The 25,062-nt window shown below is 49.4% G+C and overlaps 1 protein-coding gene across 4 annotated transcripts in view; it reads right to left on the reverse strand.

Moving 5' to 3' along the window:
* TSPAN9 (tetraspanin 9) overlaps window positions 1–25,062 on the reverse strand; it is a 208,446-nt gene that overhangs the window by 25,823 nt on the left and 157,561 nt on the right. For all 4 annotated transcript variants that reach the window (XM_048508807.1, XM_048508806.1, XM_048508805.1 and 1 more), the window contains 2 exons: window positions 2,003–2,194; window positions 232–306 (listed from right to left, as the gene is read on the reverse strand). In XM_048508807.1, the coding sequence (XP_048364764.1) occupies window positions 232–306; window positions 2,003–2,194 (267 nt within the window). The remainder of the gene's footprint in view (window positions 1–231; window positions 307–2,002; window positions 2,195–25,062) is intronic.

Below are 25,062 nucleotides of genomic sequence, written 5' to 3' on the forward strand. Positions count from 1 at the left end.
CTGGCCTGGGCTTACACACAAAGGCTGTGGTATTTTAGTACACAATGTAGTATCTGGTGACAGGATTGCTCTTTCATTAAAGATTGTCTCTTTCTCATCTGTCTACCTTCCATATCTTCACTGACCTGGCCCCAGTTGTCGGTGAGGAAAATAAACAATTTTTCCCTAGGGGCGGGAGTGAAAAAACAGCTTCCCTTCTGCCCTGCTTCACAGAGCTGCATAAATGCTTACCTTGTCCATGTAAACGAAGAATAAAATGAGCAATATTAATTCAGCCAGGAGGATGATCAGCAAAACAATGAAGAACTGGAAGAAAAGGGCAAGGAACAAAGAAAAAAATTACAATCCAAGGAGAGAGGTTTGAGTGAGCCTCACTTAAATGGCAGCCAATAAAAACAGCAATGGAAACCCCATGTAAGTGATTCTGAAAATCTACAACAGCTGACATATTGCCACTTCTTTTGACACTTTCTGTATGAACTCCCAAATGCCACTCTGTTGCCATTATTTGAATATTTTGGGATTTTAATTTTATCTGAAACATTTATGATATTTTTTTTAATGGAGATCTATGCCCATAAAATAAACGCCCTGTGGCATCTTAAAAACTAAGAACATTTATTTCAGTAGGAGCTTTCCTGAGCCAGAGCTCACATCTTTAGACAGGCATGGGAAGGGAAATTGTACTGGGATGTCTTATGTGGAAGGTGGGGGGAGGGTGTCAAGGCTGGGTGGGAATATGATGAGCCTGTCAAGGGAAAAAATGAGGAGCTAATGTAGAAAGGCATGGTGTGAGCCCCATCATAAATCCACCTTCCCCATAGGATTTCCCAGCACCATTTCTCATACCTCCTTCTGAAGAAATGGGCATAATCTCTCTTCTGACTGAAATAAAGGCGGTTGGTCTTTATGGTGCTGCTGCTGCTGCAGGGCTTCGCTTTATTTTGCTACAAGAGACTGGCCTGGCTGTCCCTGGGCTTTGCGTGGGAAACCTGCTCCACATCAGAGTGGTCTTTTCACCTCCTCTCCACAGTGTATATTCTGGGTTGTCTACCATGATTTGTGCAGAGGGAAGAAAAGCCAGCTGGCAGGCACAGAAGTTAGTCTTCTGAGAATCTCAACTTTTATCTTTCAAAAAGCAGCTTTATAGCTCTTACAAATGATAGAATATATTTGAAATCTGTGTTAGAGACATCTGCTGAAACCACAGTGGCTAATGTATTTTATGGCTGAATATGTATTTTAACTGGTTCTGGTGGGTTTTCCCGGCTGTGTGGCCGTGGTCTGGTACAGCCCGGAAAACCCACCAGAACCAGTTGAATCTGGCCGTGAAAGCCTTCGACAATATGTATTTTAAGGTTGCTGCAAGAAACATGGTTGGTTTTGACAGCAAACAAAATCTGGAAGTAAGATACACGCTGGACACAACAGAAGCATGTGAGATGCCTGGGCCAATCAGGCTTCCCACATACATGGATTTCAAGACTTCAGGAGCTCAGGATGAAACTTGTGCTACATCAGTATTTCCCACAGCAACGTAAGCGTAGGATTGTCACAAGATTTCCAGTGGCTGGTCCTTCAATGCCTGTGGCAAGCAAAACCAAAATGGAATCCTGGTGTGCTTCCGGGAGTGTTCACTAGACTAAGTCCACCCACCCTTGATAATGGGAAAACAGACACTGCAAACTAGCGGCATCTGCTCCCCAACAGATAGAATAACTCTGATGCCTTCAATTCATTAAAAAAAGCTTCCCTGGGTGAGTGAGACACCAACAGTACAATCATAGAGCCGGAAGAGACCAAAAGGGTCAGCCCCTGCAGTCCAGGAACACACCGTCCAAGTGAAGCCTTTGGGGTTCCGGACTGGACAGGGGAGGCAGGGGCCTGTGCCCTGACCTGCTTGGCTGGAGGCCGGGGCCTGAGAGACACGCCCATTGCCAGCCCCCCCCCCCCCCCCGGAAGCCTGCTCGTGCAAACCATGCCGTCTGCTTGGCCCACTTACGCTGAGGAGGAGGCACTTGTTTTCCTTGATAGCACCCAAGCAGCCCAGGAAGCCAGTCACCATAATGATAGCACCAAGAGCTATGACCAGGTTGGCCGCTGACAGTGACGGGAAGCTGGGAGAAAATGTGGCAAAGTTTCCTTGTGACACTGACAGCCATATTCCCACACCCAGGAGGCCACAGCCGCATAGCTGAAAAGACAGGAAAAGAGGGAAAATATTAGGGGTCATCTTTGTCAGCCTGAACTGAGGCAGAAATGAAAGTGGCAAGCATTTCGCTCTCTGGTTTACGGGTGATTGGAACCCAGGACAGGAAATCCTTGGTTTCCACCCCTGGTCATTCTGGTGCTGGCATTTCAAACAACAACTTGTAGGGAGGCAGCAGCACAACTGCCCATCCAGAGACGGCACTGAACAACAAAGCACAAGCAAGAGCAGGCACCTTCCAGTCTCTGGTCATTGACATGTGGAACAACTGGAGGCGGCTGGTAGGGCCACAAGGAAAGGTTTATAAATGTTAGCATATGAATGACAGGGAGTAGTCCCAGGAGAGGGACTTTTTTCCTCTCATCATATTTTCCCCATTAAAATTAATGCATTTTCTTTTTCAAAAATATTTTTATTTATTGAACTTATATAGATACATTTATGTATAAGGAGAGAAACAGAACAAAAAATCGTACTCAGACTCCCTGTATGTTGCACTCATAGGCAACGGGATGGGGGGAGGGATCACGCCCACGCCCCTCTCCCTTATACCCCCTTAGTTTGAGTTTGCTGCTACCTTAGAAAAAGCAGCCTGGTGGGAACTACACTTCCCAGGAGACCTTGTGAGTCCCACAGGAGTTTGGGCTCGCAAGGTCTCCTGGGAAGTGTAGTTCCCACCAGGCTGCTTTTTCTAAGGTAGCAGCAAACTTAGCAGCAAACTCATAAATTGCTAGGGATATCTAATGTACTAAAGGTAGAAGTGGGGGATCACGTGGGGGGCAGGCGGAAATCAGGGGGCTGGGGGCCATTTTGCTCCAGGCACCATCCCCCCCATGGCACAGACTGTTTTACAATCATATTGAAATAACATTTTTTTTAAAAAGTGGGGTAGAGAGTCAAGTCAACAATAAATACTTGACGCATTTCTAGCTACTCGGAATAACACTGCTATCCATTCCCCCCAAATCCCCTCCCCCTCTCCCCTCCCCTCTGTGCTTCTCCTTCAGATAACTTCACCTACTACTTCAATTTTATTTCTTCTTTCTAAGATAGCAGAAAAAAAGAAAGAAAAAAAAGAAAATCTATCTCCCAGTCTACAAAAATATATGGGGGTAAACTTACTAAACTTACTCTTACTAAAACATTGAAATACAAGAATTTCCAATTTATAACAATTACTGGTTTATTATACCATTATAACACTAATGCCTTTTCATTGGGGTTTTGGGTGTCACCAGGAGCATCATGTATAAAAGAATAATGAATCGATGCTCTTAGGGCACAGCAGAACAAAGGCGGGGGAGGGGGCAGAGGAAACCTCAGATTTGAAGAACATGAATAGTTTCCTTTAAAAAAAACAACTGACCCCACCCCAAACAGAAACTGTCTCTTAAAAACAACATTGGGTTGTCCAACAACCAGGAAGCCTCCCACACACACACTTCAAGGAAAAACAGGGGGGAGGGGAGAGATGTGGAGCCGCGAGAGCAGAGGGGAGGGTGAAGCCATGGGGACTGAGAGGCAAGCAGAGGTGATGAGTGGGTGGGGGAGCACGCCAGCCCTATGGCAAATGGGACGGAAGAACAAGGGTTGGGAGGGCAGAGAATGAAGGGGAGGCAACGTTAAAAAAGTAAGTGTGGGGAGGAAGGAGAGAAGGTTGAGAAAGTGTCATGGAGCAAGTGGAAAGAAGCCGGGATCTGTGAAGGGGAAGGTAGGAATGGAATCCCCCCCCCCCGCCCCCTACACACACACACACACACACACACACACACACACACACACACACACACACACACACACACACACACACACACACACACACACACACACACACACACACACACACACATCCCTTCAGGTCTCTTAAGTTCTGACATATGGTAGAAACTTGCACAGAAATATTGAGGAATGGGATACAAATGGCATATCACTGGAGGAAAAGTTATAAAAGAATCAACAAGGAGAGAAGCAAAAATAAAGCAAAACAAAACCAATGACAACAGCACAAAAACCAAGAAAAAATAAATATGGCCAGATCAGCACCTCACTATATTCAGCATTAGAACTCAGAGCCAGTGAAATGGATTGAAGTTGATTTCAGACAGATGATAGAACGTATAGCTTGCAATTCATAATTAGAGTGTATCATTATTGTTCACTGAAAGCAGTTTAAGGGCTTTATTTAAGAACATTGCTGAAGCCAAGATAGCCCCACGGAGCTTGGGAGGGCTGTTGTTGGTGGCTGTGTGCTGCCCTTAGGCTTCCGAGAGGCGGGGCTTCTGCCCTCAGGCTTCCGAGAGGCGGGGCTTCTGCTGACTCACCCGCACAATCCAACTGCCATCCAGATCTTTTGAGCAGAGGCAGTTTCATCAGCAGCCACCAACCTTTCAGGAGAGAGCATGCTTGGTTGGGGGCAGCGGCTGTAGCCACGAGGTCTCAGTCCCTGGAGCCAGTGGTGGGATTCGAATAATTTAACAACTGGTTCCAGTGGTGGGATTTATGTACTTTAACAGCTGTTTGTTTAGAGGCACCATTTTAACAACTGGTTCTGCCAAAGTGGTGCGAACCTGCTGAATCCCACCACTGCCTGGGGCTCTGTGAACAGGAGCTTGGCTAAACAGGCAAGCCCAACACTCATTTTGTGGGGGAGTTTAGTGGGGGACTTTTGAAAGGGAGGCCCAGAGGTCCATTTCTGTACTGTTTAAGACTACTGAATATGGATGGTCAGGGAATTGCTGCATCACCTGCAACAGCTGTGGGATGGGATTTTTTGTTGGAGGATGTGGACTTGCTCCACCTGCAGCAAGTGCAAGTTGGTTGTTCCAAGAGAAGGTCCAACAGCTGGAGGCGCAAATATCTACTCTTCAGCACATTAAAAAGAATGAGGATTTCCTGGACAGAATGGAACAGACAGGACTGGGCAATCAAAAAATGGCTTGGCTGCATTCATAACCCACAAGGCCTTCTCCCATTGGTCCTTCAGGATAATTTTCAGTCCAGCTGGCATAAGAAAGTCCAAACCACCATACAACAGATGGGACTCTCCATACAAGCTCTAATAGCCATGGGAGCTGATAGGGCCCAATATACAGGTCAAGCAGAGAATTTTTTGATATTGAGAGATAAACAGATCTCCTAAAAACACCTAAGTACATTGCACCGGAACACCTAAGATGGCAAAAAAAGTAACAACAGCACCATATCTGTTTTTCCTTGAAAACAGCAACACAAGAAGAGCTTTCTCATTGGCCAGATGTAATTCTCTTCTCCTGGCTGTTAGAGGGAAAATATAAGAAAATCATATGAAAAGAGGCTCTGCCCTGCCCTCTAGGCGAGAGCCAGATACATTAGAACACATGTTATTTAGATGTCCCACTTTTGAAAAGCCCCGAAAGGAAATCCTCAGCCCAGCCATGACAGGTCTAATAGGCCTAAACTACAAAGATGTACTGGCCTACATATTGACAGGTAGGGACCAGAAAATTACACGGGCAATGGCCCGTTTTTGTTCTTTAATCTACAAACACAATAAGAGACATCTGCCGGTTGAATAGTTTAGGGAGGGAAAGACTGTGAAGAAACTATGATCCTTAGAAGATATGGTCGGAGGCCGGAGTTTTCTAGTAATGTCACTATAGGTTTTAGCAAGACTGCACAGGCACTTCACCAGTGTAGTTATATTAACTTTTTAATCTTTTGACATAATCAAATGTATTTTATCTACTACTTGCTTTTTTGCGAGTTGACCTTTTAGTAAACGGTCACCGACTGTGTTTAAGTGCACTTCTCAGTTTGTATTATTATGTGCTGGTCTTTGACTGCAATAAAGAATTTGAATTTGACAGGACTGGGTGGGGAAAACATCTGGGAGTTCTCTGAGGAGGGGGGCAGTTCTCAAACACAGGAGATGGGCAATTGGAGGAATGTGACATATAGAAGTGGAGGGACCAGGGAGCATTCTGTGAGTTGGAAGCTAGAGAATCAATTTGAAGTTCTCTCTTTTGTCAGTGAGGATAAGGAACAGGCACAGTGTAAAGGATTCAATGGTGTTGATGAGAGGGGCAGCCGCCTGGCCTTGACTACATTCCACAGCCCGGGCGATGGGCCAGCTTCTCCGGCGGAGACCTTATCTCTGCGAGGGAGATGAGACCTCCGTTCCCATGGGAATCCGGGAGGGGGGATGGGATGGACAGAGTTATAACCTGTGTTTCTGGCGGGAGATCTTATTCCTGCCACCGCGTGTACTTGAGCTTTCTAAGATGTCTGAATAAACGGTCTTTTACACCAAAGAGCCTTTTATTTCTGCTTCTATGGAATTCCTTACATTGTGGCAGGAAACCTAATTCATCTATATTCCTAGTGCAGTGGACCTCTGGTGTCTCTGCATGGAGAGGTTGGATATTTCTGGGGAAGGTGCGGTAGCCCCAAAGAAGGGAGCTCCGACCTTTCCCTTCTGGATCTGGAGGAGACGGCGGAGAAGCGGGTCGCTGGTGACTCTTTCCGTCCGCCTCGTATCAGCATCGAAGTCTTCCTTTACTCCGTTGGAACGAGGGACGTGAAGACGACCATGGGGACTTACATGAGTCGCTTGAGGCGCTGTCTATGGATCGAAGCGCCTGTGGATCGGATATCTACCCGTTTTAGTATGGATTACAAACCTCAGATGCAACCTGTCACGGAGGAGACGGGCCTGACCACCTTTCATGCGGCAACCCAGGAGTCCATTGAACGATTCCTGGACTTCGTATTTTGGTGATGCTCCCAAAGAACCACCGTGGCACAGCACTGGGGCCCGTCGAGACCACCGGTGACACTGGGACTATACCAGGAATTGGGAGGGGTATCCGTACCGTCTTCCGATCGGACCCCTGATCCCGGACCAGCGACTGCACCTGAGATGCCCCGTGGAGCCACCGAGCCGACGCACGATGTCTCGCGTCCAGACGACGCAGGAGTCCGGAGAAAGCCTGCACTCCCAGCGGATCTGTTCCCTCTCCCATCGAAAGATAGCAGGGAGGAGCAAGGGAGCCGACTGCGATATTCCCAAGAAACATGGGCCCGTGAACGCCAACTGTGGGGAGAGAAACGGGAACAGCTGCAGCAAGAGCGTGAAAACCTGCAGAGAGACCGGGAGCAGCAGCGCAAAGAAGTCCAACTTCCGAGATTGGACCGTGCCAAAGAACAATGGCAATATGCGCAGAATCTATCAGTCCATGATAAAGTCCTGGAACACTCCAAACTGAACTTACAGCGCCAACACGAAAGTGTTCAGGCCTTCGCATGCACAAAGTGAACTTACTGTAGTTGTACAATGGGACGAACTGGCTAAATTGGAACGGAGAAAGCAGCCTTGCATGCGCATTCAGGATGCATTGACTCGCTAGGAGAGAGAGCTGGCTGCCTTGGAGAGGGAACTGAAGAAGCAGCAGACCAGGACAACCCAAGGTGGAGTCTACGCTGTCACGGTACAGCCGGGCGCCAGAGGGGCCACGCTGCTGGGTCCCCCCACCCTCCAAGGACCGCCTCCCACCGAACACCAGCGGCTCCGGCGTTGATACCTCCAACGATTCCGGCCCCCCCTGCGCAATCGCTGCCTCAACCCGCTCAACCTGCGCAACCGCCGCCCCTGGCGGGCGCAGGGCCGTGGAGAGGGGTTACTACAGACCTCCAATACCTGCCCGTTTCGATGGGACCGCTTCCAAACTTCCTACTTCATCTTGCAACTCGATGCCCACATGGAGGACTATGATGATTTATACCGGTCTGAGCGCGAAAAAATACGGGACATCGGCTCAGTCCTGGATGGGGCAGCAGCCGACTGGTTTGTGACTCTTTTGAACCTGCAAGATGAAGATACTCGCACGGGTACCCGCATTCCTCCAAGCCTTGAGGGCTCGCTTCCAAGATCCAGGTGCGGAAAATGAAGCTATCCGCACCATCAAAACTATTCAGCAAGGCAACCGCTCGTTTGCAGAATTTGCCCGTGAATTTCGTGCGGCTGCTGCTCGACTCCCTCCTGAGTGGCCTGAGTGCATGAAATGCGAATACTTCTCGGATGCTGTCGATGGCAGAAGCTGCGTAAAACGGTGTTTTTAATTCGGGTCCCCGCACTATTGCTGATTGGATTGAATTGGGATCCCAAGTGGCGTCTCGCTTGGTGTACGCTCGTGCGGAGGTCGCCCACCGAAGCCGGCCACTGCGTCCACCAAGCCAAGCTTCCAGCCGCCCCTACCGAGACCACCTCCGAGCGCCGTCGCCGACTGGGATTGTGTCTTTACTGCGGAGGTCCCGGTCATCTAGCCGCCAACTGCCCTAAAACAGAAGCCAACCACTCCGGCCGCGCGCACCCCATCTGCCAAGCCACCACGAAATCAGGGCCGCCCCCAACGGGCTCGTCTAAAGCAGTCATCGAAGGCGACCGGAGGAGGGGAAGCAGCAGTTTGCCTTTCTTCAGCCCCAATGGACATGGGTTCGACTCCAGACGCGGTGAGTGAAGGCAGCGCTCCCATTACAATCCAAGCGTTTCTGGCCAACCCCGCTAAGCATACTCGTATTATAGCCTCAGCCCTTGTGGATTCTGGCTGCTCCCATTGTTTAATGCGGCCCCAGGTGGCGGAGGAGCTAGGTCTGGACCAAGTCCCCTGGCTAAGCCCATACCTTTCACCCAGATGGACGGCAGTCCTCTCGGGAGCGAAGGACCGCCCAGTTCAAAACGAACCGGTTCTCCTCTGCTGCGCCGACCATTGGGAGAAAATTAGTTTTATTCTGGCGACAGTGGCCCAACACTGCATAGTTTTGGGAAAGCCATGGTTATTGTTACATGAAACAAAGTCCATTTGGAAATAACCCATCTTAGAACTCACTGACCCTCCCTGCGGGAAACACATGAATTGGGGGAAAACTCGACTTCTCCTGACACACACACCCCCTGGCTTCATCAGCGATTGCTCCCGATTCTACTGGCATCCCAATCGGGCGTACCAAGATCTAGCCAGAGTATTTCAGGAGCAAGAATGCGATCCAGTTGCCACCCCATAGAGACACTGACTGCAAAATCGTAATACAGCCAGGGCGCAACTGCCCAAAGGTAGAATCTACCGTGATGAGTCCCAATGAGGAGAAGGAACTTCGTGCCTTCTTAGACAAGAACCTCGCTCGCGGGTTCATACGGCGGGCTACCAAACACACACATGCTGCTCCTGTATTGTTTGTAAAAAAAGAAAGATGGGTCTTTACGGCTCTGCACAGATTACCGAGGTCTCAATGCAGTCTCCCTGTCCAATAAATACCCTTTGCCTTTGATCAAGGACCTTTTAGACGCATTGGGCAAAGGACGCATCTTTACTAAGTTGGACTTGAGAGAAGCTTACTACAGGGTCAGAATTGCTGAAGGCTATGAACACTTGACTGCATTTAATACAAAGTTTGGACAGTTTGAATACTTAATAATGCCATTCGGGTTAAGTGGGGCCCCCGGAGCTTTTATGGCCCTTATCAACGAAGTTCTCCATGATTTATTGTACAAGGGAGTAGTGGTGTACTTAGATGACGTTTTAATTTATTCACAAACCATGGAGGAGCATGAAGCATTAGTTCGGGAAGTATTGAAACGCTTGCTCAACAACTCCCTCTTTGCCAAGCTTTCCAAGTGCTGTTTCCACCAAACCTCTATTGACTATTTGGGTTACCGGATCTCGCCCGAGGGCCTAAAAATGGATCCTGCTAAGATTGATGCGGTCCTCCAATGGCCGGCCCCCACCAACCGTAAAGAACTCCAATCTTTTCTAGGTTTTGCTAATTTCTATCGTGACTTTATACCCCAATTCGCTGAACTGACTCTCCCTCTCACAGACCTCTTACGCACTAAGGGTAAAGATCCACTGACCGCCAAGCCCGGGGCCCCCGGGGCCTTCCTGGTCTGAAGAATGTCAGACAGCCTTTCAGCTTTTAAAATCTGCTTTTACCACCGAACCTATCCTAAAGCACCCTGACCCAGATCTCCCGTTTGTGGTTCACGTGGATGCCTCGGACAAAGCGCTTGGGGCAGCCCTGTTGCAGAGAAATAAAGATGATAGGCTGGTTCCGTGTGCTTATTTATCAAAGAAATTCTCCGGTGCTGAACTCAACTGGACTGTAGGGGATAAAGAGACTGCGGCCATCAAAGTAGCACTCTCCACTTGGCGCCACTGGCTGGAGGGGGCTAAACACCCCTTCCAAGTTTGGTCGGATCACAAGAACTTGGCCGCCCTCTCCACCCCCCTCAAGATGTCCACGAAGCAACTTCGTTGGGCCGATTTCTTTTCTTGTTTCTCTTTCACGGTCCACTTTTTCCCCGGAAAAACCAATAAACTGGCTGATGCGCTTTCGCGCCTACCCGGGGAGGGGGGTGGAGCTGCCTTACGGGACATTCCGCGCACTGTTCTCTCCCCCTCCCAATTGGGGCTGGCTGTCACCCGATCTCAGACATCCGCTCCTCCTCCTCCGCCCATTCCCAGCCTGGTCTCTCCTTTCCTACGGGAACTCGAGGAGGCGGGGCTGCGCGAGCCTCCGGCGGAGGAAGGTGACTCCCAATTGCGTTTGGAGAATGGCGTTTGGCGGCGGGGGGATTGTTGGTACGTGCCTCCCCCCCTCCGTAAGCAGGTTCTCGAGGCCTGTCATGATGCCCGCTCGGCTGGACATTTTGGCTTTCTAAAAACTCTGCATTTGGCCCGCCGTCAGTTCTGGTGGCGCGCGATGCGCAAGGACATTGAGACGTATATTAAAGGTTGCTCTGTTTGTGCAGAAGCCAAAACCATTCCGGGAAAACCCCATGGTCTGTTGAAACCTCTCCCGGTGGCCTCCCGCCCCTGGGAAGTCATCTCCATGGATTTTATTACAGATTTGCCAGACAGTCATGGCAACACGGTCTTGTGGGTGGTGGTGGACTTATTTTCTAAACAAGCCCATTTTATTCCATGTGCTTCCATCCCCTCCGCTCCTAAGTTAGCTCGTCTGTTCATTCAGCATATTTACCGTCTGCACTCCGCCCCCGTTAAGGTGGTCTCCGACCGCGGCCCCCAATTCATTTCAAAGTTCTGGAAAGCTTTTCTAGGATTGTTAGGGGCCGCCCCGGCGATTGCCGCCCCTACCACGTTCAAAGTGACGGTGAGTCGGAGAGAACGAACAGAACCCTAGAGCAGTATTTACATTGTTACACCAACTACCACCAAGACAATTGGTGCGAGCTAATCCCGTTTGGAGTACGCCTATAACAATGCGGTTCATAGCAGTACAAAAAAAAACCCCTTCGAGAATTGTGTCTGGTCGCTCCTTCCCGCCGTTGCGAACCAGCTACCTGCGGAAGCATTGGATCCTCCAGAGTTTCAACAATGGATTTCATCCCTGGCCGAGGGGTGGAAAACGGTCCACACTGCCTTACAACAGGCTAAAGACTCCCAAAAGCTGCAAGCGGATAAGCACCGCTCGGATTTCCCTCTGCGTGTGAAGCTTCGGGTGTATTTGTCTACCAAAAATCTCAGAGACGTGCATAAATTTTCTAAACTAGGCAAAAGATTCGTAGGACCTTTTCAGATTACTAAAGTGATTAATGATGTCACTGCCCGATTGGATTTGCCTAACTCTCTTAGTAACATTCATCCTGTCTTCCATTCCAGTTTACTCAAGGAGGCTCCCGCTTCCGATGCCTGGCACGACCCGCCGGAGAGGCCCCCACCGACTATTATTGATGGCCACAAGCATTACGAAATTGACGCCATCCTGGACTCTCGCTTTAATCGCAAACGCTTACAATATTTAGTCTCTTGGGTGGGGTATTCCTCTGGGTATAATCAATGGGTTTATTCCGAAAATATTGACGCCCCCGCCCTTATTTCTGCTTTCCACCGTGCCTTTCCGCACAAACCTGGGCGGGAGGGGTCTTCTTTAAGGGAGGCAGAGTGTAAAGGATTCAATGGTGTTGATGAGAGGGGCAGCCGCCTGGCCTTGACTACATTCCACAGCCCGGGCGATGGGCCAGCTTCTCCGGCGGAGACCTTATCTCTGCGAGGGAGATGAGACCTCCGTTCCCATGGGAATCCGGGAGGGGGGATGGGATGGACAGAGTTATAACCTGTGTTTCTGGCGGGAGATCTTATTCCTGCCACTGCGTGTACTTGAGCTTTCTAAGATGTCTGAATAAACGGTCTTTTACACCAAAGAGCCTTTTATTTCTGCTTCTATGGAATTCCTTACACACAGCAGCAACAGAGCCCTCAGAGAATTTGCAAGTGTCAGAAGGGCAAGCCCATGGAATGACTCCTGCCAGTCTTCAGAGGAGATGTGTGGTGGTGGCAAGGGACTCCCTGCTGAGGGGAACAGAAGCAGTGATTTGCAGGCCTGACAAGATGCCTCAGCCGATGTACTGTCTCCCCAGGGCAAACATCCATGATGTCACTGAGAGGCTGACAAGACTTGTCAAGTCTACTGACCATTAAACCTTCCTTTTGATCCACATGGGAACAAATGATACTGCAAAATGTAGCTTTCAGGACATCACAAGGGATTTTGAGGCTCCGGGAAGGAAACTGAAGGATCTGGACGCAAAGGCTCTCATTTCATCTCTACTCCCAGTTGAAGGACATGGCCCAGAGAGGAAAAGAGGAATACTGGAGGTGCCTACAACTGGCTTTATTTATTTATTTATTTATTTATTTATACTTTGGGCTTCTAGACCGCCCCATCCCCGAGGGGCTCTGGGCGGTGTACAGCAGATAATAGATACAATTTTAAAACATCATAAATAGGCTAAAACTTATAAAAGCAGCGAAAACTGGCTAAACATGAACATTTAAATGTAAAATAAATATAGGCATGGGTGGCGCCCAGTGCCTAATATTAAATTCTTCCCCCCCCCAGGGAGGAACGGCAGGTCTAGATAGATGTTATAGGCCCAGATGTAGGGGCCAGCGGAAGGGGGGGCACCATCAGCAGCTGGACTCTCCAAAGGCCCGGCGGAACAGCTCTGTCTTGCAGGCCCTGCGGAACTCACCAAGGTCCCGCAGGGCCCGAACAGCTGGTGGAAGAGCGTTCCACCAGGCCGGGGCCAGGGCTGTAAAGGCCCTGGCCCGTGTGGAGGCCAGCCGCATCATCGAGGGGCCGGGGACCACCAGTAGATTGGCCTCTACCGAACGAAGAGGCCGTGTGGGAACATATGGGGTGATGCTTTGTAGGCGGTGCCACCAGGAACATTTTGGCTTCTTGAACCATGGCTTCTTCAAAGGTCTACATAGAAACCACAAAATTCAGCATTCAGACTCGCATTAAGGAGCACGAAAGACACTGTCGGCTTAACCATCCTGAAAAATCTGCAGTTGCAGAACATGTGTTAAACAAAACTGGACATAACATTTTATTTGAGACCACTGAAATTCTGGACAATTCAGAAGGTTACTATGTCAGACTGCACAGGGAGGCCATTGAAATTCACAAACTGGATTAGATTTAGATGAAGGTGGACATCTGATGCAAGGAACATTAACAATTTGAGATATGCAGATTACTATCCACATTACTAGCAGAAAATAGCAAAGGCGTGAAAAGATTATTGATGAAGATTAAAATAGAAAGGGCCAAAGCAGGGTTACATCTGAACATCAGGAAATGTGGTGCTGCAGGAAAGTTTCACAGATATCATGGACCACCAAAAAGTGGATTTTATCTCAAATCAAGCCTGATCTCTTCCTAGGAGCTAAAATGACTAAACTGAAAGTATCGTACTTTGGTCATAATATAAGACAAGAATCACTGGAAAAGTTAGGAAAAAGTTAGGCAGCAGGAAAAACATGTTTCCTATCCCTGAAGTGCAATGATGTACCCCCAAGCTGTGTGCCCTAACTGAGCAGCAGCTGTCCTGGCTGGGATTTATAAATACTGCTGAGAGGACTGGGATTGGATGCTATGGGTGTTGTGTAACTAGCTGCCAAGGAGGAGTTGTTCATTTAGTTAGCGTCCTGAATTGTGCTGGGGGTGGGCACATACTCTTTCAGCCCCAGCCACCTCACAGGGTGCTTGTTGTGGGGGGGGGGGGGAAGGGAAAGGAGATTGTAAGTCCCTTTGAGTCTCCATCCTGGTGAGAAGGGGGGGGGATAAATCCAGCAGGTGCTTAGGAAGACAAAGTCCTGCTCCACCCATGATATACCTTCAGTATTACCCTCTTCTATGTTGACGTACCAGCTCAACTGGTGTGACACTAGCACAGCTTGTTACCAACAAATCTCCAGACATATCAGTATAACACAGAGATAGACTAGCATAATGCTTAGTCCTCATCCTTAATCCTTTTTCACTGAGTTCTAATATCTCCTCTCTGATGAGTTCTGATTACTATTCCAGATCAGAAAACGTTTCCTGGGTTCACTTTTCTAAAAATGGCGGCCCCATTAGACTGGGATTACTAGATAACCTGGAAATTGGATCATGAGGTACTGAATATGGATCAGGTTTCTTCACACCTTCATATGGACTTTCCACGATATACAGTCTGGAGGTTTTTGTAAGGCACAATTTGCACTAAAGAGATTGGGGTCTATGACAGCAAAACAGAAACATTGGGTTAGTCTATTTATGATACTTGTATCTACTTCTCAAATTAACTGCAAAAGAGCAGCAAACTATTTTTATATTATTGCATCAGTGGAAGTACATTTGAGAAAAGAGGTGCTACTGTCTGTAACATAGACTGAGAAAGATCTCTAAAGATGGCTAGACAGGCTGTTTCTTCTCTGGTTGCAGCAACTACCTAAGCTGCGAATGTGGGTATCTGGTTACACTGGACAAGTGAAATAGAATGACTCTGCTCGGTAAAAGTACTAGAATGATGCTACACTGAGCAACTGCACTGTATATCCATTTGAACTCAAGCAAATTCTAGTGAGATGGGGCAAGACAGATGGTGAAAGGAATGCCTAGTCTGACCATTGGTATGAAGAGTCCAGGATTATTGTGCTTGGAAGGAATTCTTGCAGAGGATGTGATGGAGGAAATGAGTGTCAGGACCGTGCCTGTCAGTGCCTAGATGTCTTGCTGTGTGGGAATTGCAAATGTTTTCCTGTAAATGCTTTCCTGTTTTCCTCTTCCCTCCCTGGCAACCTCCTGGTGCCAGCTCATCTGCTAGAAGGTGTGAACGGTTCCCAGGTTCTTTGAAGCTCTGTAGTACAAATGTTGTAGAAACTGTAAGGGACATTTGGTGTGGGGCAAAATGGGGGGGGGGGTTGAAGGATATAGGTCCTGGATCTGAGCTCTCTAGCTCAGATACTGCTTTCTATTGTTACTCTTTGCGTTGCAAGAAATAAACTGCTTTAGGACTTTCCTACGGTCTCTGTTATTTCCATGTTCGAGAGTCTGACATTAAGCAGGATCTCCCAGTTTGACCCGCACTTGGATCCATGGCCGGAAAGGATGGAATGACTGGTGGGTCCCTCACTGGTGAACCTGATGAGGGAACGGGGCAAGTCCCGGACAAGGTTGAGGAGCCCTGCGACCTGGACTCAGGAGATGAGAAGGAAGCCCTCATCCCCGACTGACACAATCCTCCCTTGGGTGCCACGTGAAGCACCAGCGGTGGGGAGAGCATGGGATCGCCCTACTCTTGGGCCCCCTCTTGGCAACCGTGCTGGGGGGCCAAAGCGGCTGGGCGGTGTGCGTCCACTTGGCTCACACAGCCCATGGACCAGGACATTTATTTGGAGTGAGACCCGGTGGCGCGAAGTGAGTGGTCGCGGGCCCAGGTCCGGGCAGGGGTTTGGGCCCCTGAGCAAGGCATGGGTGCTTGGCGGCGGGAGCGAGATGAGATGCGGCAGGAGATACACTTCCTACAGCGCAACATGGAACTCCTCTTGGCCCGCGCAGAGGTGGCAGAGCGGATTGCCAGGATCCACCGCAGTTGCCGCCGCCGCAGCATCCGGGTGGGAGCGGCTGGTGCCTGCGCCCCCCAACAACAGGCTGCCTGGGCAGCCAGGGCCACCAGGCCCACCCGGGCCGCAACCGCCACAGCGGCAACGGCGCTTGAAGGCCCTTTCGACGGGACAATGGAGAAGTTGGCCTACTTCCTCGTACAGGTCAAGGCGCATATGGAAAAGCACGGCGGTGACTATGAGGATGAGGTTGAGCAGGTACATGAGGTGGGGGCCCTCCTGGAGGGAGTGGCGGCCGGTTGGTACGTGGGACTTTACAAAGGCCGGGTGCCCAAATTGCGTTCCTTTCCTCATTTCATGTGGGCCCTGCCATGGCAGTTCGAGGACCCATTCGAGGAGGAGAAGCCCTGGGTCAGGCTGTGGCAGATCTGGCAAGGGTTCCGATCCGTGAGTGAGTACGTCTTGGAGTTCCGCCAGCTAGCCGGGATGGTCCAGGACTGGCCAAAGCAGGTGAAGATCCACTTCTTCCGAGAGGGACTTCATCCGGAGGTGGCACAATGGGCCATGGTGACTGCAGAACCGACCTCCCTAGCAGCGTGGTACACGCGAGCGGGCAAAGCGGAGGTCCATCTACGTAGAGTGCAACTACTGAAACAACGGAGAAACCCGCCACTAGCTTCCCCCCATCCCCCGTCGGAGGGCACCACCCCAGCTCGTGGTGGCAAGGAGGCAAGGGAATCACTTTATGCCTGACGGCGGCAGCTGGGACTCTTCCTGAGTTGTGGTGGTGAGGGGCACAAGACCGCTGTGTATCCGAGTAAGAAACCCGACTCTCCGGTGGTCCCTGTCAGCAGCGCAGTGAAGGCTGAGACAACTACGGGTCTGGGGAAGAAGTCCCCGTTCAAGAAGGGTGCAGGACTACAAGTGGTGTCGCGCGAGGCAAGTTCGGCCTCCGAGGAGGTGGGTGGTCCCGACTCCAGCAAGGAGTCAGCGGGAAACAACAGCGACCTGGCCTGAAGCGCGCCCGATGCCAGGTCCCTTTGAAGGGCACAGAACTGCTGGTGAGTGGAACCAGAGGCCCGTTCCTTCTCCCAGTGACTGTGTCAAACCAGACTTGTGGGACTAGTGTGCAGACGCAGGCTCTCGTTGACTCAGGATGCACCCGCTGCCTAATGCAGCCGGCCCTTGTAACCCAGTTAGGGCTACAGCAGGTCCCCCTGTGCTGCCCCATCCTGTTCGAGCAGATGGACGGGGGCACATTGGGGGGCGCACCGGCCACGCATTGGACAGAGCCAGTCCTACTCCAATGCAGGGAGCACTGGGAGGAGCAGCGGTTCATCATCGCCGAGGTGGCCAAATATTTCCTGATGCTGGGGGTGCCTTGGTTGCTGGGCCACAATCCAGATATCTCCTGGTCCTCCAACTCTATTCGATTTGTTGACCCCCCCTTGCGGTGACCATATTTCTGGGGCCCTGCAGATGCAGGCGGGGTCTCCCACGAGGTGGCTGGGAGTGCACTGGATGTCTCAGCCATCCCTCAACCCTTCCGGGACCTCCGGAGGGTGTTTGAGGAGACGGAGTGCGACAAGCTGCCGCCCCACCATAAGACTGACTGTAGGATCGAGTTACTCCCTGGGGCTAAGATCCCGAAAAGCCGTCTTTACCCCATGAGTCCGTCGGACGCTTCAGGATGTTTTGGACAAAAACTTGAAATGGGGCTTTATAAAACGGGTGACCAGTGACTTTGCCGCACCTGTCCTGTTCGTGCGGAAAAAGGATGGCTCCCTTTGGCTGTGCACTGACTATCGGGGACTGAACACGGTCTCTGCTTGTAACAAGTACCCCCTCCCACTGATCAAGGACTTACTAATATGCTTTGGCGAGGGCAAGATTTTCACTGAGTTGGACTTGCGGGAAGCCTACTACCGGGTGCGGATCTCCAAGGGCTACAAGCACCTGACGGCTTTCAACATGAGGCTGGGCCAGTTTGCCTACTGCGTTCTCCCATTTGGATTATCCAGGGTGCCTGGGACTTTCATGTGTTTGATAAATGAGGTGCTTCAGGACTTTCTGTTCAAGGGGGTGGTAGTGTATTTGGACGATGTACTAATTTACTCCCAGTCAGAGGAGGAGCACGTCGCAACTGTGCAGGCTGTGCTACAGCGGCTCCTCGACAATGACCTGTTCATGAAGCTTTCCAAATGTGACTTTCATAAGGACCGGCTAGATTTTCTGGGTTACCGGATCTCTAGCCGGGGGTTGGAGATGGACCCAGATAAGGTTCAAGATTGGTGCAGGAGCCCCGCACCCGATGTCAGTTGCAGTCATTCCTGGGCTTTGCCAACTTCTATCGGGATTTTATACCGGACTTTGCCCAGCTGGCGCTCCCTCTCACCGATTTGCTACACACGAAGGAGAAGAGGCCAGTGGTGACGAGGCCTTCGGCTCTGTTGCTGTGGTCACCGGAATGCGAGGCAGCGTTCTGGGCGCTCAAACACGCCTTCACGTCTGAGCCTCTCTTACACCATGGCGACCCCTCCAAGCCCTTTGTTGTTCACATTGACGCTTCGGACAAAGCTATGGGTGCGGCCCTACTGCAGAAAGGGGTGGATGGGACGTTGTATCCCTGCGCCTATCTTTCCCGCAAGTTTTCAGGGGCTGAGCATCACTGGACGGTTGGTGACAAGGAGACGGGAGCAATCAAATGTGCTTTGACTACTTGGCATCACTGGCTGGAGGGAGCGGCCCTCCCTTTCGAGGTGTGGACTGACCATCGGAACTTGGCTGTGCTCCGCACCCCAGGGAAGTTGTCTGCCAAGCAACTTCGTTGGGCTGACTTCTTCCCCCATTTCAATTTCACTTTGCATTTCCTCCCCGGGAAGGCCAATTGCCTGGCTGATGCCTTGTCTCGGTTGCCGGATCCTTCCCCGGGGGACCCCGCTCTGGTCGGGTTAGTGTTTCCTCCCTCTCAACTGGGCTTGGCGGTTGTCACTCATAGCCAGGTGGCACTTCGCTCCAGCCCCCCGGCCATTCCTGCCTTGCTGGAGGAGGCCCTACGGGGGCGGGGGCCCTCGAAATGCCGCGGGATGAAGGTGGTGACCTGCTGGAAAAGCGGGGGGAGTTTTGGTGGAAGGGAATCGACTCTACGTGCCTCCGGCAGCACACCTTCTTGCATTACAGGGCTCCCATGATATAAAATCGGCAGGTCACTTTGGGTTTGTGAAAACGTTGCATTTGGCTTGTAGACAATTTTGGTGGAAAACGTTGAGGGGGGATGTGGAGGCTTATGTGAAAGGTTGCCCTACATGTTCCAAGAGGGCGCAAGGGAAGGTGTCCGGTCTCCTCTAGCCCCTGCAGGCACCCCCCACGCCCTGGAAGGTGATTTCTATGGATTTCATCACCGATCTCCCATCCAGCAGAGGGAAGTCGGTGATCTGGATGGTTTTGAACTTGTTTTCAAAGCAGGCGCACTTTGTCCCTTGTGCCTCGCTGCTGACGGCGAGCAAGTTGGCCAGCTTGTTTGTGACTGACATCTACCAGCTCCACGCTGCTCCTGATAAGATAGTATCAGACCGCGGTGGGCAGTTCACTTCGCAGTTCTGGCGGCACTTTCTGAAGCTGCTGGGCACGGAACAAGCTCTTTCGTCAGCATTTCATGCAGCGACCGACGGTCAGAGCGAACGCACAAACGCGACTCTTGAACAGTATCTATGGTGTTACATTAATTTCCATCAGGACAACTGGGTTTACCTGCTGCCTTCTGCTGGATTTGCCTATAATAACACAGTGCATAGCAGCATGGGGAAAATCCCCTTTGAGGTCATTTCGGGACAATTGGCTAAGCCGTTTCCATTCCTGGGGGAGGTTCGGCAGGGGCCCGTGGAACTTCAGGAATGGGTGCAGTCCATCCGACAAGCGTGGGGGCCGATGCAGCAGGCCCTGGAGAAGGCGAAGAAGGAGTACAAGCGGCAGGCCGACAAGAAGCGGCAGCCGGTTACTCTTACGGTGGGGGATTGGATGTACTTATCCACCAAGAACTTGCGGGGGCTGCAAGGGTGTAGGAAACTGGGGGGAAAGTACATTGGCCCTTTTCAGGCGCTCAGAGTGATTAATGATGTGACAGCCAAATTACAGTTGCCAAAAAACTTGAAGTTTGTACATCCTGTTTTTCATTGCAGCCTCCTCAAGAAGGCACCTCCCCCGGATGACTGGCACTCTTGGCTGGTGGTACTGGTACCGGTAACAGTGAGGGGGGGAAGCCTCACCACAAGGTGGAGGAGGTTTTAGACTCTCGGGTGCACCGTGGCCGGCTACAGTATTTGATCGCATGGACTCATTTCCTGGCTGGGGACAACGAGTGGGTCAATTCTGAACATGTTCAAGCCCCTCGCTTGGTGAAGGCGTTTCACTGGGCTTACCCCCGATCACTTAGGAGGGGGGAGGTCTTAAGGGGGGCAGAATGTCAGGACCGTGCCTGTCAGTGCCTAGATGTCTTGCTATGTGGGAATTGCAAATGTTTTCCTGTAAATGCTTTCCTGTTTCCCTCTTCCCTTCCTGGCAACCTCCTGGCGCCTGCTCATCTGCTAGAAGGTGTGAACAGTTCCCAGGTTCTTTGAAGCGCTGTAGTGCAAATGTTGTAGAAACTGTAAGGGACATTTGGTGTGGGACAAAACGGGGGGTGGGGATTGAAGGATATAGGTCCTGGATCTGAGCTCTCTAGCTCAGATACTGCTTTCTATTGTTACTCTTTGCGTTGCAAGAAATAAACTGCTTTAGGACTTTCCTACGGTCTCTTATTTCCACGTTCGAGAGTCTGACAATGAGCAGGACAGGGCACTCCAGAACAAAAGACCCCCTGCCACTCCATTTGATCCTCCTGGGAGAACACAGGGATGCCTCATCATTAAGAAACAGAGTCACACCTCATGATCCGTATGGATGGCTAATATGCAAACATTTTGCCAAAAGAGTGTGGCCAAAACAGGAGCTGCATCGCAGAACCCATGAAAAGACTCTGGTGGCTGAACGCTCATGGGCTCTCCTAGTACTTGAAACAGAACAGGGGGAAGGTGCAGCTCCTCCCTTTTGTCAGGGGGGAGACGCAGCTGCAGCCCTGCATCAAATGGTGCTCCTCATACAACAGCTGTCAATCTTAGTGTGCCCATCTCATTAAAGTAGTTAAAATGATATAACACAACAAAGACCAGTAAATACATAAGTAAATAATGTAATAAAACTGGACTACACTTAGAAAACAGGGAAATACAAACTGGATTGCACAACTGGTATAATACATAAAATAGACAAATCAGAAGGGGGAGGGGGCTGCCTAAAATTTACCTGCCTAAAAGTTGGACCCCCGATCCAATCTTTGCCAATCCAATCTTTACCAAACTCAGGGGTTCTTGTAAGCAAAGGCATCAGCAGAGCTATCAGCATCTCTTTTGCAAATCTGGTGCCCCTGCCTTACAAAAGCAGCCCCCAAACAGCCCTGTAACAATTTCCCAAAGGTTTCAATATAGCTGCATCTATAGAGAGCTGCCAAACCTGCTGTTCAGCATGAATTGGGTTGTGGGACCAGCAATTTAAAGAGTATGAAGGGGCCCTTTGACTGGAGACACTCCCTCACCAGCTTCTCCAAATATTGCTTCGTTCAAATAGCACCATTTTGGGGAAGAGGTGCAGCAAATCTGAATGCACACCCCTATTGTTCAGTCTGCCAAATATCTCTCAAGGACACCCATCTTTTGTCTTTAAATGGGAAACTGAGACTCTAGAAAAGGTGGCAAGAACATGTCTTCTCATCTCCACTCCTGGTTGAAAGACGTGGCCCACAGAGAGAAAGAAGAACAGTGGAGGTGAACAACTGGCCTCGCAAGTGGGGCCGCCAGGAACGATTTGGGTTCTTGGACCACGGCCTGTGGTTTCTGTGGGAAGAGAAGGGCTTTACGCTGTTTCCTGCCTCAACCCACAGAGGGGGTTTTACTAGACAGCCAGTGGCTAGATAGGGACCTAAGAATTGACACCTTTACTCTATCATGCTGGCTCTATGTAGTGGATTCAAGGTGAAGGAAAAGAGATTCGACCTAAACATCAGGAAGAACTTCCTGACCGTCAGGGCTGTTTGACAGTGGAATGCACTGCCTCGGAGAGTGGTGGAGTCTCCTCCTTTGGAGGTTTTTAAACAAAGGCTGGATCAGCATATGTTGGGAGTGCTTTGCAGGGGATTGGACTTGATGGCCCTTGGGGTCTCTTCCAACTCTATGATTCTATGCCTTTGAAGTTAGACTGATACTCTCAGGGACTTCCTTCCGCCTTCTTCTCACACTCTTTTCCATCTTACTCCAACATGCCCAGAGGGAGGATGGATGTTCCTCGCATCCATTTCCATCCAGCAAGATTAGAATAGATTAGTGAACCTATCTACTGATCCAGAATGGAGTTCACTAATAAATAATTTTTATTAGATTAGAAACTACAATTGACTCTGACTTTTCTTTGTGATGAAAGTTTACATGCGTGTTTGGGAAAGGCTTTGCTGCGCTGTAGCCTCCAGTTGCACTCTGCTCGATGTGAACTGGCATAATCTCACAGGGAAGATTATCCAACAGTTTCATGAAGAGGGACTGCTGGCAAGGGATGAGTTGCACCTCACACCTGTAGGTAGAAACATCTTTGCCAGGAGGCTCACAAACCTGATCAGAAGGGCTTTAAACTGAGGCTCATTCCGCACATGCAGAATAATGCACTTTCAAACTGTTTTCAGTGCTCTTTGAAGCTGTGCGGAATGGCAAAATCCACTTGCAAACAGTTGTGAAAGTGGTTTGAAAACACATTATTTTGCGTGTGCGGAAGGGGCCTGAGTTATGTGGGGGAGGGAGACAGTATTCAAACAGAAAGGAGCTCAACAAATGATAGTGATGGTAGTCCAAAAGTTACAGAGAAAACTAAGCAAATAGTTCAAGAAGGCAACAGCGGGAGGGAAAAAACCTTAAAGAAGCAGCCAGAGGAAATGCACCATGGCCTTCGATGTCTCTACACCAATGTACAGAGTATGGGAAATAAACAAGATGAACTCAAACTCTTAATACAGCAAAACAAATATGATATTATAGGCATCACTGAAACCTGATGGAATGAGTCTTATGAGAATTGAAGGGTATAACCTATTTTAGAGAAACACATAAAATAGGAAAGGAAAAAAGTAGCATTATACGTAAAAGATTATTACAGCTGTGAGCAGGTCCATGACTTAAATCCTCTAAGCTAGGTTGAGAGCATCTGGGTAAAAATTAAGGGGGAGAGAAACAACACTGATCTCATTGTGGCGGTCTATTATGGAACCCCATGCCAGTCTGAAGAGATGGATGATGCATTCTTGGAACAGATGACCAAACTTGCACAAAGAAGAGAAGTAGTAGTAATCGGAGATTTCAATTATCTGGATATTTGCTGGGAGTCAAACTCTTCCATGATAATCAGGTCCAACAAATTCTTCACTTGCCTTGCAGACAATTTCATGGTCCAGAAGGTGGAAGAAGCAACATGGGGGACTGCTATTTTAGATCTGCTCCTAACCAATAATGATGACCTGATTAGTGGAGTGGAAGTGTTAGGATCCTTAGGTGGGAGTGATCATGTTCTTCTGGAGTTTGTTATACAGTGGAAAGGGGATGCTAAGCATAGTCATACAGATATTCTAGATTTTAAGAAAGCAGATTTCAGTAAGCTTAGGAATCTACTGGGTGCAATCCTGTGGTCAAAAATACTAAAAGAGAAAGGAATGCATGATGATTGGGAGTTTCTTAAAAGTGAGATCTTCAGGGGACAATTTCAAACAGTTCCAATGAAGAGGAAAAATGGGAGGTGTCTAAGGAAACCAAGATGGCTGTCTAGAGAACTTTCAATTGAGCTCAGTTGTAAAAAGGACATGTACAAGAAATGGAAAACGGGGGAAATCACCAAGGAGGAATTCAAACAAATAAGCAGGATGTGTAGGGAGAAAGTCAGAAAAGCTAAAGCTCACAATGTGCTGAGGTTGCCAGAGAGGTTAAAAACAACAAAAAAGGCTTTTTGGTTAATGTCCGTAGCAAAAGGGAGAAAAATGAGTCACTGCATGGAGGAGATGGCAAAATATTAATAGGGAATGGAGAAAAGACAGAACTACTCAACACCTCCTTTGCCTCAGTCTTTTCCCAAAAAGGAAACACTGCACATCCAGGAGAAAAAGAAACAGAAGATACAGTAGGAGAAATTCAGCACAAAATAAATAAAGAGGTAGTGCAGGAATATCTGGCTATTTTAAACCAAATCTCTAGGGCCTAATGAACTGTATCCAAGGATATTAAAAGAACTCATAGAAGTACACTCAGACCCACTTGCTATCATCTTTGAGAACTCCTGGAGAACAGGAGACGTCCCAGTGGACTGGAGGAGGGCTAACGTTATTCCCATTTTCAAAAAGGGGGAAAAGGAGGACCCTAATATTAGTCAACCTGACATCAATCCAGGGAAGATTCTGGAGCAGATCGTTAGACAGACGGTCTGCCAGCACTTAGAAGGGAATACTGTCAGCATGGGTTTCTGAAAAACAAGTCATACCAGACCAATCTTATCTTTTTTTTTATAGAGTGACAAGCTTGGCCTCGAGGGAATGTTGTGGACGAAGCATACCTTGATTTTAGCAAAGCTTTTGACAAGGTGCCCCATAATATTCTCTCAAGTAAGCTAGTGAAATGTGGACTAGACAATACTACTATTAGATGGATTTGTAATTGCTTGACTGACCAAACTCAAAGGGTCCTCATCAATGGCTCATTGTCATTCTGGAAAGAAGTGACTAGTGGGGTGCCACAGGGTTCTGTCCTGGGCCCACTACTATTCAATATTTTTATCAATGACTTGGATGATGGAATAGAGGGCATGCTAAGGTGTCTAAGGAAACCAAGATGGCTGTCTAGAGAA

This window comes from Sphaerodactylus townsendi, linkage group LG10 (genome assembly GCF_021028975.2).
Source record: "Sphaerodactylus townsendi isolate TG3544 linkage group LG10, MPM_Stown_v2.3, whole genome shotgun sequence".
Taxonomy (NCBI): Eukaryota; Metazoa; Chordata; class Lepidosauria; order Squamata; family Sphaerodactylidae; genus Sphaerodactylus; species Sphaerodactylus townsendi.